Source organism: Apteryx rowi, unplaced genomic scaffold, assembly GCF_003343035.1.
Source record: "Apteryx rowi isolate R43461 unplaced genomic scaffold, aptRow1 scaffold_1197, whole genome shotgun sequence".
NCBI classification, from domain to species: domain Eukaryota; kingdom Metazoa; phylum Chordata; class Aves; order Apterygiformes; family Apterygidae; genus Apteryx; species Apteryx rowi.
In genome coordinates this window covers 75,912-90,452 of record NW_020447416.1, presented here as the reverse complement: position 1 = coordinate 90,452, position 14,541 = coordinate 75,912, and the positions used below count along the sequence as shown (strand labels likewise).

Below are 14,541 nucleotides of genomic sequence, written 5' to 3'. Positions count from 1 at the left end.
GGTGTCCAATTTTGCCCCCAGTAAAAATCTATTGTTCAGCTGAAATCAATGAAATTGCATAATTAACAGCAGAATCTGAAGCATATTACATAAAAATCTTACTAAGTATTCACACAGTCCTCTATGTTCATGCAGTGTGAATATATGAAGGAAAATTATTCACTGAGAGTGCGATTCTCTACTGCATCCTGCTTTGGGATTTAACTGATATCCTTTCATTTAGTTCCCATGTTCTCATTATTATGAGATGCAATTGGTACTGTTCATAGTTCTGTGTTCATAATGCTGTTGAATTTCTTCCTACTCTCCTCCAGTGTAATCCTAGGTTTTACAAGCTGTCAACACATGTAAGCTTTTCAGGCCTCTAAATATGCTTGTTAAACCTTCTCTTTACTTCTATCTCTATGATTTTTTTTTTTTTTTTTTTGCAGAGCAACAATTAAGCTATTAATTAACAATATGCTTTCCATTGTTTTGTTTTCCATTTCAATTTTTTTTGTATGATTTTCTGTTCTCTTCTTTCTGCAATGTCCATGGTTACTTCACTGCTGCTTAAACATCTTCTGATAATATAAACATAGACTTAAACAACTGCTAATGTATACCCAGCCTTCCCACAATGACTGTTTTCTTTAATTTCTCAGCAACTTTACACTGCATCGGCCTATACCTATAATGGAGTATATGAATGGATTATTTTCCCACATCATCTATTATCTTTGTTCTGTTTAATTGACAGTAGAGTCCTCTGATTTTCTGAAATCTAACTGAAGAGCCTCATAATCATCTTCAGTGTTTAYTTAGCAAGTTTTATCCCCCTGATAGGATTTACCTATGTGTCATTTCCTTCCTTTTCTGAGTCATTAACTAACATATCAACTAAACCAAATTTCAGTCTAATTTTACCTTTATATATTGTAATGGAATGTAACAAACAATAAAGGTCGCACCTCTGAAACCTCTGCCATCATGACAGTCACCACAAGTTCTTCTCTAGACATGGAGCTGTTTTTTTCCACGTCACTTGTAACATCCACTTTTTCACGTTTGGTTTTATACTGAAAGAGTTTTTCAAAAAATAGAAGAGTTATTTAGAAATACAAGGAAACTGAAGAGTGGACACAGGCAGAGTTGCCTAATAAAAATAAGGGAAAGATGAACCAATTGGACTGAATGTGACCCATCATGGTTCTCTACTTAAGACACTACATGAAACAAGTGATACAGAGAAAATACACTATAAATTGTGCTCCTGAGGCTCCTGGGTGCCCTATAGATCTGGCACAGCCCTTTGGGGTATGAAATGCAGCTCCTAACAATGACAAGAGCATTTTCTGCTGGACAAGCAGTTGGAAGGAATGGCTCTTGGAGAGGTCTGTAGTGCAGGCACACCTGATACAGCCAGGCTGCCTACACCTGCTGCACTGGCAGAGAAGGTGTACTGGCCTCATTGCCTGCAAGGGATTCTGTGGTATCCTGCTTTAAAGATAATTACAGCAATATTGTTATTATGTGGCCTCTGAAAAGAGGGACTTTTCCAGCTTCAGTCTTTCAGAGAAGTTTAGGACAGGATTCTGTACGTCAGCAAGGCAGAAGATTTGCCCTTGAAGTAATTAACATGGAAAAACGCTCTATAAAGAAGTTTAGTAAACTGTAAATACACTCAGTCCTGCATGCAGGAGACAGTTAACACCATTTCCTGGGAAAGTTTAGTTATCTCCCATACAAACTTCAGCGTAACTGGTAGGAAACTGCTGGAGAAGAGAAAAAAGGGAAGCAGAGAGCATCACAAAAATTGATTTATTTATGGATAAACGTGACTGAATCTGATGTAAGACTGCTATATGGACAGCAGTTTCCTCTTTCCTCTTCCAAATCTTAGTGTTTCTCTAAAGAGAGGTCTCAAACAGATTCTAACATCTGGCTACCTCTTCATCAAGATGAATCACCAGGTCTAACAATGGACAATAGATGTAAGACACATTAGAGTGACAGCTGAGTTATGCAAATTTCATCAGACATGGAGGGTTTTTAGGAACCAGGCCACAGATCCCCACRACATGGTTCTTATAACTCTGCCTGTTCTTAAAGGGAAAAACCTGTGTATTAACACATTGCTAGATTTCTGCATCCAGCTTCTAAACAGTGTCTTTTTGCAAGGGATGATCATGGGTTTACGAACTGAGAACAGAGTATTAATCAAAATGGAAAGGAAAAGAAGATGTCTAAGAAAAGTCTTTCCATGGGAGCTCAAGAGCATCCTGGACATCTCATAAATAATTCTTACAGACTTTTACAAAGGAAAACATGATATGTTTTGGGGGAAACATTAACTAAGAAGAATTTGTAGTTAGCAATGAAAACTACAGTAACAAACAGGGATGTTCAAACTTACCTGTTGAAAACAGGCTTGGACAAGGTTTTCTGGGAACATATTCCTGGTTAGAGAAATTAGAGGCATTTCAACATTATAGCATACTATGAACAAGCTGTTTATCTAAATAAAATGATACAATCTGGTGTTGAAAGACAGATTAGAATGTGTTGCCTTATCCAGAAAGCAGTGTATTTAGCACTGTCAGACCTGAAGTCCAGCAGAGACAAGGGTCCAGGACTTCCAATGACCAGGTGATTGTTTTTCTGTTGTGGAACTCTTAGGCTCATTTTTCAGTATTTGACGTTTCCCTTGGCCAGCTGCTGAACCCACTGCCTTCTTCTCCATCAATTACACAAGGAATACAAGAGACAGTCTAAAGTCATTTTTATAGGATTTATCATGTATAAGGTAGAAAGAAAAAGAACAGCCCTTATTAACACTGTGTAGAAATAGATTTAGATTTAAAAGAAATAGATTTTGGTGTGCTATACTGTAGTTTTGAATTCAGAAATTAATCTTAGCTGATGGAAGATTCCCATGTGTTATTCCAGGGTCAAGAACCATTTCATGCTCTGAAAAGTTAGGAAATTAGCTCAGAAACACTGCAATCCATTTCCTTTCTCCTCCTTTCCAATGGTCAATTCAAGATGCAAAGGAAGACTGCAGAAAGCAGAAGCATGTAGGTAATCAAGGAATACCTGGCCCAGTGCAGAAGATGACAATTTACACATTGAAGCAGGAGTCTTTATCTCCCTTCCAGATCTCTCACAAAATTCTGACTTTTCTTTTCAAGTTTTAATGCTAAATTCATTTGAAGGCAAGAGTAGTTTGTACAAACTTGTGATTTAGCTTAATCTTTACAAGATCCTCTGGATTTGGCTTTTAAATCTGATGAATGTAAATATGTAGAAAAATAACTATAATTCCTTTACAAGAGAATTTTAGATCTCTGCTGTAAGTGGAGCCATAAATTGTAACCAAACCCACCAAATACTCTAAATTATAGTTCACCCGCTGCTTCTTATTCTGTACAGACTTCGTTGTGCTTGGAGTTGTATCAGCACTATGAATATGTGTGGATTCATGTGGAAATGACTGGCAACAGCCTACACAGTGCCCCACTGATGATTTCTGGAGCAAGTGACTGTGAGGAGTAAGAGGAGCTCTCTAAGGAGCTGCCACTCCGGTCCTGCACAAGCAGGAGGGGACAGATGTTGGAAATGGCAGTGGAGTGTCAAGCATGGAGCTGCGAGGTTGAGGCCCGGAGATACCAAAGAGGTCTATCTTGATCTGTCTGGGGCAGAGATGCCCCAGATGACAATGGGTGTTTGCTGTTAAATATGATGGGTGACTCTTTCAAGGTATATATATATATATATATTTTTTTTTTACAAATGTCAAAGAACTGTGGGTTGGGAGCTGCATCTGAAAATGTCAGTGGCATTTCAGATCTCCTGAAATGAAAAATGCTGAGAAAGCTGATTTCAGATATTTGGCAGCTGATTTTGAGGATAAATTAAGTAGAAATTCAAAAAAAAAAAAAAAAAAAGAGCAGCAATAGTGATACAGACCAGGCACTAATTGTGGCTGGAGGAAAAAAATCCAAAGAAACATTTTTTGGTAACTACTAGCCACTACTGGAAATGCAGCTCTTTTTTTGTCAGTTTTGCATAACTTCTTAATCACGCCACAATTTATTTAGCTCCTACCAGTTCTAAAAACTTGTGCTAGCAGAGGCACATTGCTCAAGTCTTTTGCAAATATTTCTAGGGGCTGTTTTTTTCTAACTACTTTAATTATCATTTTTTCAGGATGCTGGTAGGGAAAGACTCACAATAAGGCTGCCTTAAAAACCGGTGATGCAGCAAACCTGTTGACTGTGAAACCATAAGAAATGTCCACACATTGCATCTGTTACTCTGCATTCTTCCTGGAGGAGGGGACACACAACATGACAATTCTATAGGTGGTCTTCTATGCTGGATGACACACAAGCTTCTAGGAAGTAACCAGCCCACCACTGAATCTTTTCTGGATGTTTTCCTCATACTAGGTAAAGCACACATGTCAATTTTTGTGGAGGAGGGAATTTTTGTGGTGACTGGCTTATTAACCAAAGGCTATAGTGTGAGGAGAGTGCTTTTTTTTTAACAAGCTCCTTTGAAGCCATTCTAAAATGAACACTCTTTCATCTAACCTGTTAGAATACAAGTTACACTCTGCCCTTAATCCTCCCAGCAACACTGGAGAACATTGATATCACATTACACAATACAACTGTATATGCACTTATTATTTGGGCCTCTGCAACATGGGTATGGAAATGATAAAACCTCTCACCTGATCAGATCCAGCAAGGTATCAACAGTAGTGACTTCAGGGGTACTGCCCACTCTCTCTATCTCTTCTGCTCTTTGAGATGCTCCAGGTTTAAAGATCACAACTAACACAATCCCTGTAGAAGCAGAACCAGGAGAAAAATTCACAGTGCAAACTGATGCAAGCCTTAGTGTATCTTGTGTGACTAAACTCTTATCACCAAATGATGTTCCCAGGGGCACCCACAGGGCTGTTCAGGAAGAGAGGTCCACAGCTAGCATCCTTAAATGGGTGGCTTCTTCCAAAACAGGAGCAACTTGCAGCATTGCCACTGGAATTGGGCATTCTAGCTTTATTTTTGCTTCAATGCTATTAAATCACTACTGCTCACTAAGAATGGTAGATTACTTCAGCTGGACTTCAGCTGAAGTGTTCTGCAAATTTTGCATGGTGATATTTTGAATTGCCATTTACCTTTTCCTTGACACACCCTTTCTCATTACTAGTTTTCAGGTCTGAATACAATTATATTGCCCTGTGACCCCACTATACAATGGTGTTTTGTTCAAGTTAACATATATCAACAAAGTTACATAAAAGAAGAGCTTCAGAAACAGAGTGAAATAAAAATTTTTGTGCAATATATACTAAGTACTACCTTGTGAATGCTGAATCAGTGACAAATTTTCTATTGACTTTAKTGGGCTTCATTTTATGCATTCTTTCTACTCTCTGAAAAACTWAGCCTTTTCAAGTGTATGCATTTTTTTCCAGCTAAGCTAAAACACATCAGACAACTAAGTCTCACTGTGGAGAGAAAGGGGCATCTGCATGACCCTTCAATCCCCCAGGAAGAGTGCTTTTTTATGACAACTGTGAACAACACCAAAACTGAATTTGTACAACTTTGCATAAGGAAACCAGTATCGTAGTATCATAGTATCGTAGAATAACTTAGGTTGGCAGGGTCCTTTGGAGATTGATGGTTCAACCCATCACTCAAGGCAGGGCCAATTTCAAAGCTAGGTCCATATATAGTATGTTACTTTTTACCAAGTCTGCCTCACTATGTATCCACAGAAAATTCCCAGACAGATCAGATATTATCCTAAATGGTGCAACCTTAATGATGCAACCTCTGGGAATGAATCTGGCCTTGTATGTCTGTATGCGATCATTTTTCTTCTGTTAAATAGTTGCTTTGCTTTATAAGTAGGTCATACATGGTACACATTTTGTCCTTCAAATAAATACACAACAGTTTCTTTTTAATGGGTGATATCTGGGAACGGTATTCATTCAGACAACAAAATGCAAAGCTAGGCCTCATAACTATGAAAGAGTTGACAGAGAAGGGGTTCATTTTCTTTCCTATTTATGAAAGCAGCCTGAAGACATCTGTTCAAGCAAATATGGAAGATTTCAAGGCTGGTTGTAGGGAATGAACCTGCACGAGGAGGGGTGGGCTTCGGAGAGGTGGGAGTGGAGCCTGGCAGTGACAGAAGGGATAAAAACCTTTTAGGAAGGAAATAAGCTGAGAAGGAAAACAATGTTTTCTCTCATTCTTTCAGGTGAGACACATTATACACTCTTGTGTCTGAGAACCAGCCACAATCTATCATTTTGCTGTCAAGGAAATTCACTTTGTAGTTAAAGCTGGCCTTTAAAAGGGTCACTGTTTMCCTAAGCAGACAGCTCCTAATCTTGCTTGAGCTGAAATTTATGTCACAGTTCCTGTGGAATTGTGGAAATGAACATAGAGTGGAAATGAACCCAGCCCAACTGTGAATAGCAGGACCACCTTCTCTCTGCTACAAGTATGTCATGATGTTTCATATGATTCTTGCCTTCCGTCCCCAWGCTGTTTTGGGAAATTAGTATTGTCACAGTGCTGTACACTTGTAATTAGGCAGTGCTGAGAAGGTTAACAGTTACAGTATCACAGTACCAGTATCACAGAGTACCTAGAATTACGGCAATGAGAGTAGTGCAGAAATAATATATAATTGCCCGCAAACCAATCTTCCCAGAAATGCTGGAATCCAAAGCAGCAACACCTGCAAAAAGAACCACAAACAAAACACTAGGAAACAGTCTTAGAGAAGAAATTTGTTATTTTTGTATAGTGGCTTATATCTATATAAGGAAATATTGCCTTACTCTAGATATTTCTGAATACCTAATTGCCCATTGCACCTCTGGAAAAGTTCTGTAGCAGACCAACTTTTTTTGCACTGGTTTCCCTGGATTTTAACTAGGAAAAAGTTAATTAAGCATTTCKGACACCCTGAGGTTGATCATGAATTAGATTTCCTGGGTCTAATGAAAGTATGTTCCCGTCTATTACCATACTCACTTAATCCTTTTCCTTTCTTCAAATATGTAACATTTTGGCTTTAAAAATAYGGAATGGGGAAAGGAGCATCGCTGCTGCTCAGGGCTGTTATCCCAGGCTGCTCGAAGGCACACAAGCTGGGTAAGGAACTGGTTCTTTCATGGCAGGCTTGCTTGTGTTAACAGATTTCCTTTTTTTTTTTTTTTTTGACTAAAGCTTTACCTTTTCTCAAGTCTGGGCAGTTCCCAGTCCTCTGTCTGAATCTGTCATTGCCAGCACCTGAGGGCAGCTTTTGTTAGTGGAGGCAGAGGAGTGCTGATGCAAGGATTGCACTGAAGTCAACTTAACTTCTGGCAACAATATTATATCAAACTGCTCATGAAATATTTTTTAACTGTTTAAAAGGTTTACAGTTATATCTCCACTCTTACAATTCGGTAACCAGGGTAAAATGAGCATTGTGACTGTAAAACTTGACAGTTTATAACCACACTAGTTAATTATTCACAGATATCTATTTATTATACATTTGTGATTCGTTTACATTTTTATGTTTACTGAGTCCTATTCTCAAAGGCTGGCCAGATTCCCTTGCATAGGACAGGATGATATTTAACCTCACAGAAGCATGACTCATAAGGACAGTGATGTTTCACAAACTAAGTAAGACAAATCAAAGATCCTTCTGACACAAATTTAGCTTATTGATCTTTGAGCTCAGAAGGGATCTTAGCAACTATACTTTAACCATGTGTTGATATCTTTTCCAGGAGGTATATTAACAGCGACAACGTGTGCCTAGAGCCTTCATATAATGCATTACTTGTCCTGTTAATTGTTATTCAAAATGCAAACAGCAGTGAGAGGGGAGAATGAAGGTTATTTTATTTCATCATCTATCTGATTACTCTGGGGTCTTCCATGGAATAGCCTATCATCAGGGTGAGTATAGAAGAACTACATATACGTGGAGAAACCATGATGTTAAGACCATCCCACCTGCAAAGCAAATAATGATAATAAAAAATCTATTTATATGGCAATGGAGTACAGACCAGTGCACAGAAAAAAAACAGTGCCACTGCTATTACAGGAGGCTGTCAACACTGTCAGTCTTGTCTGAGGAGAAAAAACAGAATGGACACAGACGTTGGGCTATCATTTTCATTTCTCACCTGGGAACTGGGTAAAAATGAGTAGAAGGAAGACGTTCGCATTGCTGCAGGCTAAGCTGTGGCATTTATGGCAGTAAGAACTCTTGAGAATAGCTAATAACCAATAACGGGCTTTATGTTTGTTCTGTGGTTAGCAGAAGAGCTGGTTTCTAAGGCTGTCAGTGTTGTAGCTTTTGCACCTGCAAACCGGTACAAGTTCCGTGTCTTTACAGGAAAAGCCCATGAAGATTAGAAATCTCTGAATTTTATACTAAAACTTGTTATATAGGCTGTCAATAGTGGTTAGGTAGTCAGCAGAGGTAAGACAATAATCTTCTCATGGGATGGAGTTTTTCACAAAGCTCATTTTAAGATTTTTTTGCCTGACAATCTTGCTGACTCAACCTAGCCTAATAATTATGCAAGGTTATTTCCCCAGGGTAGTCAGTTATAAAGACTTTACAACTAGTATGACATCAAATTCCCGTGATAGCAATTCTGGTGGCTCCAAATGAAGCCCCTTTGCAAACTACTATGTTCCATGCAGTTACAGAGGGATAATTAAGGACAATGTTTGGCCCTGCATTTTTAAATCAGATGACGATCCTGTTAGAGAATAAGACATGCTAGAATCTAGCTTGTGCTTTTGTTGCCATGTTATTCATGCCTTTCTAGTAGCTGTAAAAGTAGTGCAAACCAGTCAGGCAGGCAGGCATGACTGAGTAAGTAAGAGGAACATCTCTCACAGGTATGTTCTTTTTAGAAAACAGCTGTACTTGGAAACAAAACTGGATTCAGAATTATACCTCCATTTAAAGAATGAAGTCACATTCATCATAACTGCTATGGTATGCACTGGGTCCTTTATTCTGCTGAGCTGCTTTTTTTTAATGTTAACTTGTTACTCATAGGAAAACAATGCATAAAAATAGATTTCCTCCAGATATAGCAACTGTCATTAGTGAGCACCTGATAATAGGTTATACTGATAGCTGCTGGGCTTCTTCCCCAAACCAACTAGAAATACAATTTCCTTTGAAATAACACCATGGTATTACAGTTCCTGTGGGAATAACTGAAAGAGTTCATGGAAGCTTTATGAAACAAAACAAAACTAACACTTAATGATATCAGTTCATTAGCAAACATATTTCTCAAACTAAGATGGCATGCATGCTGCTCAAAACTTAAATTGTGCAGTGTTTTAAATAAAAGATAAGATCACAAAAACAGTATAACAAAACTCGTGCATCTRCTCTGAATTACCACTAAACTTTCATGTTTATTTTATTTGGTCTTTCCCTCACTTCTTAATGTATGAATTTTTAACAATATTTTTAAAATATGTTTGAGCAGATAGAGTGTAAAGATACTGCACTATAGAGAATTTAAACAGTCATGATGGTTTCTCCTCCACCCCTAGGCATTTTAAAATTTCAGATTAGTTCTTTAAATTTTTCTAGTAGGGATGTTCTGATTCCGTCACAGCCATTGAAGCAGGAATGTAATTTTGTGGCTATATTATACAAGGCTTCAGGGACATGACCATAAAGGCCACCAACTGGTGTTAAAATCTATAAATCTATCCACCTCTTTATTCATGCTATGTGGTTACCAGAACAGAGTCAAGGTTTCAACATCTGGAGCCGAATTTGTGAATCAATTGCCAGTGTTCTGCAATTTGATGTCCATGGATTTTTTTTACAGTCTCCAATTCAAAGTCCTCTGTACGGCTTTTCTCTTTTTGCCCTGTTTTCTCTACTTTGCAACATATGCACTTGTAAAAGAATAAAACAAGGAAACAAGCAGTGAAATGAAATCTCTCACATCTTCTCCTTCTTGTCTCAGGACCTCAAAGCCCAACTAACATGAAATGCTGCACTGCATATGCCCCTCTTCTTAAGGAAAGGATGGGAGAATAAGCAATATATGTCTGATGTTAATCATGCTAATCACGAATATCAGAAGGCTCCAAAACACAACAGGGAAGAGAACGGTATTGAAACCTCAACAGAACAGAAGAGGCACGTACATTTGGGTAAAATATGTGGACCTCCCATTTTAAATGTTAGGAAGAAAGGAAAAGTCAGCCATTACTCACATTACAAGAAGGTTTTTTTGAATGTGTCTGGTCTTTTTTTATTTGAACCTTTTAAATGTTGCTGCCAATTTAGTTTTCCTTTATTTTTATAGCTGACATTTTTGCATTATTACTGGAGGATTCCCAGGACCTTCCTCTTTAAAAACAAACTAAAAAGACCAGAATACTGTAAAACATTCAAAAAAATATGAGTGGCAAAATTGAATTATTACACAAGATTATAAATGATGGTTTTCTTCCTCTGTTGCACTCAACTACTGATTTTTACATTTGGAACACGTTGTGTTGCTAAAGTAAGAGAAAAGATACGTAACTCCCCTGACTCTTACTTTAGAAACCCTGTTTCCTTGGTTAAAAGCCTCAGAAGAAGAGTCCTAGTAAGACTGGATGATAACAACGTGAGTCATCTGCAATCTTTAAAGTTCCTCTTAAATTTCCTTCACAATTTTGTTTCATTGCACATATTCAGAGCTGCTTTGCTACATGCTACGGTATAAGGCTTTGTTATGCACAGGAACATTCTGATTTAGACAAAACTGGGCATAAATACGAAACAAGCACTCCTGAAATTTTCATTAGTAGACATTGACTGACATACAAATCATTCTTTCAGTCCCTAAGAGACTCAGGGAAAGTGACATGCTAGTACAACATAAGGTTGCTGCTTCTTGGAATGCAAATATTTACATGGCTATTTTCTCTCTGACAAAATCTCAGTTATTTGTTTTTACTATTTTTGATATTATAGAGGAACAGAGAATGTTCCTAAATGAAACTAAAGTTCAGAGGGTGTTGGCAGGTTATAACAAAGGCAATGTTATAACAAAGGCTTGAAACATCACTGAAATGTATGTTTCAATAGTGATGACAGTGCTTGAAGACTCTTTCAGAATCAGGAAATTGATTTTCTATGCTTTCTGTGATTAAAAAAAATAAAAAAAAGAAGTCTTTCTTTTTCATGCTGCTTCAGAAGGCTGTTTGGAATGTTCTAAATGCAAACTAGCTTTTTGGTTTTCATTTTGCTCTGCTCTCTTTTCTGCAGCTGACGACAAACCTTTGCCCCTCACTAAATACTGGAGTGCCTCTATCCAACCATAAACAGACTCAACTTCTTCTTGCTACTCCTACGTTGGTCTATAGCTTTCCTAATATTTGCTAGCAAATATAACAAGATTCTCACTCAGCTTTACTTAAAGCTTTTAAAAATTAAGCTTAATGTTTTAAAAATAAAGCTTAATGTTTAAAGTAAAAGAAACCAACCAACCAAAAACTCTGCAGGTTTCAGAACCAGGTAGATTATTGAGACAAATTCATATGGTTGAAAGACAAAGCAGTCTTACCTGTCACTTCCAAATGCTCCCTGAAATTTGACAAACCCAGAGACTGAGTATCTGTGTTCCCAGACTTCTTGAAATTAGAGTAACTTTTTTGTTTGGCTTTTTTAAATGGGTATAGAAGTCTAGACAAAACACCTCCAGGAAAGTATTTCAAATTAAGAGACTCTAGGGTAGGTTGGCCAGGATGAGGTGAGACATGGAGAACCTCTCACATTAAGTGAGAGCAAAATAACTGAGATTGATCACCTTAATAATGTCTTTTTTTACTCAGATCCTTTCTATGGGAACACTGAGAATTCCTGTTCTCTTTCTCTCCTGACTCTGGAACAGGGGAACRTTCCACAGAACTTGTATGTGGCAATTACAAACTAGATAAAGCACATACCTTTCACTGCTCCTGTAATTAGATGTGGCATGTGTTGTCTTTGAGTGTGGCTGAGGCCAAGAGCTAAGAAGAGCCAGAGCTATCGAACCTGTATGTCTCTACAGAGGTTATAAAAATGTCCAAAATTACAGAAGTTAATACAGTATGAAAGAGACAGAAGCTAGTTGTTTCAGTTTAGCAATATCTAACTATTGGACTAAAATGAAACTCTTGTGAGGTGAAGTTACGCTGCACTGGATATTATAAAGCATTTTTATCCTCCTCTGAACCTGGTCATTATCACAGACTTAAGAGCTGATGCCAATTCCTGAGTAGCAACCTACAAAGTCAGGCAAACACATCAAGTAGTCATTAATATTTCTTTTTTCATTTTATTTGTTTGGCTGGAAGAAAAATGGAGTGCAGGAGAGGGAACAACATACAGTGCATTAATGAAATCTTCAAAGACGTTGAAAGGTCGCTATCCCACCCTCCTATACCTCCTCCTATCTGCTTCCTGCTTGTTGGAGTGACCTACATTTCCCATATAGAATGGAAATTTTATGCTGGCATCAACATTTGGAAATTCATAGTAAAATGTGTCGTAAAACTACATGTTTGTAGAGTGTAGAGGTGGTATATGTAGATGTGACAGCCAAGTTATTGACTACAGTTGCTATCATCACAGAAAAATTACTAAGGTTTGAGAGATCTACGCAGGCTGCGGCAGAACATTTGTTCTGTACCAGAGGTACCAAGAAGGGTCAAAAACTGTAACTGTGGGATCCATGAATTACAGATTTTTTCTTTTTTTTCTCTGAGATGTGTAGAGTTGGGATGACTATTTCAAACAGAAACAAGTAAAACCAGAAACAAGTTTGCTTACAAGTCAAGCAAACAGAACTGCTATCTGTACAACACACTGTGTTGTGTTCACTTTGGATGGCTATGGAAATGCACAAATGTCCACATGGCATTGGCACTAGGTATAATACGGCCATTCCAGAACTGTTCACCGTGCTTTGTTAATCCTGTGGTCCTGGAAGATCTTAGAATGAAAATGTTAGAATTAGTGACTGGAAATAATTACAGGGTTCTTCTCACTTCCAGTGATTATCATCTTATCTATCAGTTGCCTAGGGTATAACCCCTATATGCTGGGAGTTGTCATATGAGTTGTCCTAACCAAGCACAAGGGTTTAAACTTCCAAGTTTTCTTTTTTCCATGGATTTTAAGAGTCTACATCTATAATCTAGTGCTGTGATTGTCCCTGTCCAGCAGCAAGAATCACACTTTAGCATATTTAATGACTGCTCCACAAATGCTGGAAGTCATCACCAGTGCATCTCTGCAGTATTTCTCAGCTGTTCTCAAAGTTTCTAATAAGGCCAGAAGAAATCAACACTAGTGGAAGCTGACAGGATCCATTCCTTCCACCATCTCATTTAATCTGCACAGCAAATTGATCATTAAATATAATCAACAAAAGGCTGAGCTGTTTAACTCCTTTTTCCAACAGTGCTACACTTGATGATCGACATGAATTCTCTCTGCACAAAGATCTTGTCACCTGGCCAGCTCCCAGCTCCCAGCACAGGCAGCAGGCTTTTCTGCTTAAATGTGACTCAGTGCCGGAATTTTCTGGCATACATCCACTTTGCACAATTCTCTTAGGAGTTCTGATATCTACTCCACTATTATAACTAATATCATATAACAACAAAGGTTGCTGAAGAGTAGAATGGTATGGCTTTTACACCTATTCTCCTGTGATTAAGGAGCTGACTGAGGAATAAGATGCAGTTCAAAAACTGTTCCAAATTGGTTCTGCCTTATTGCTTTAACTGAGAAATGTCTGCAGCAGCTAGAGGAATCATTAAACAATTTCCAACCTCTCATGTTTTCAAGTTTTTAACACCCCCCTCTCCCCCCCATTTGGCTATTTTGGCTGCACTTTGGCATTTTGGCATGCACACTAGATCATAGAAATGATACTAAAGCATCCAGCATCATCAAGCCCATTTAAAAATTGTTTAAAGAACATCGCAACAGACATATGAAAGGAGAAAAACAYAGGAAAATCTTAAAATGCATGTTGAGCATTTCAGTAAGCAATCCTTCTAAAGGAACCACAGGGTTCTATATAAAAACAGCAGTATTGTTTTATTGCTAGGACTGTGCTAAGTTACGTGCTGTTGCAAAAATATAAAATTTACTCTTAGAAAAATACAGGGAAAAGAATAAGAAAAGCAGAAAAAAAAGAAGAAACAGTGCACTTCTTGATAACTGGATAGACAGATAACTGGCTGAAATGTGTAACGTTGCTTGGCTTTAAAAGATGGAGCTGGGAATGTTTCTAACTTAAGACATGAACAGCATCAAAATTTCAACTGACTGCGTGGCAGGATGTCCCCACTCTGATTTTTTTTTTTTAGATTGTCCTTTACCTCATACTGACTATTCTCATTTAATTCTGCGATCATCACAGAGCCTGTGGTCAAGTCATAACAGCAATCCTTTTTCAAGGTGTATGACCATTTTCAGTTAGTTGCC

The 14,541-nt window shown here is 37.9% G+C and overlaps 1 protein-coding gene across 1 annotated transcript in view; it reads right to left on the bottom strand.

Moving 5' to 3' along the window:
* Nucleotides 1–14,541, bottom strand: part of SLC1A1 (solute carrier family 1 member 1) — a 54,849-nt gene that overhangs the window by 16,944 nt on the left and 23,364 nt on the right. Inside the window, exons 3-6 of the mRNA XM_026086670.1 lie at nucleotides 6,661–6,753; nucleotides 4,718–4,832; nucleotides 2,396–2,438; nucleotides 951–1,058 (exon numbers count right to left, since the gene is read on the bottom strand). Coding sequence (XP_025942455.1) covers nucleotides 951–1,058; nucleotides 2,396–2,438; nucleotides 4,718–4,832; nucleotides 6,661–6,753 — 359 coding nt within the window. The remainder of the gene's footprint in view (nucleotides 1–950; nucleotides 1,059–2,395; nucleotides 2,439–4,717; nucleotides 4,833–6,660; nucleotides 6,754–14,541) is intronic.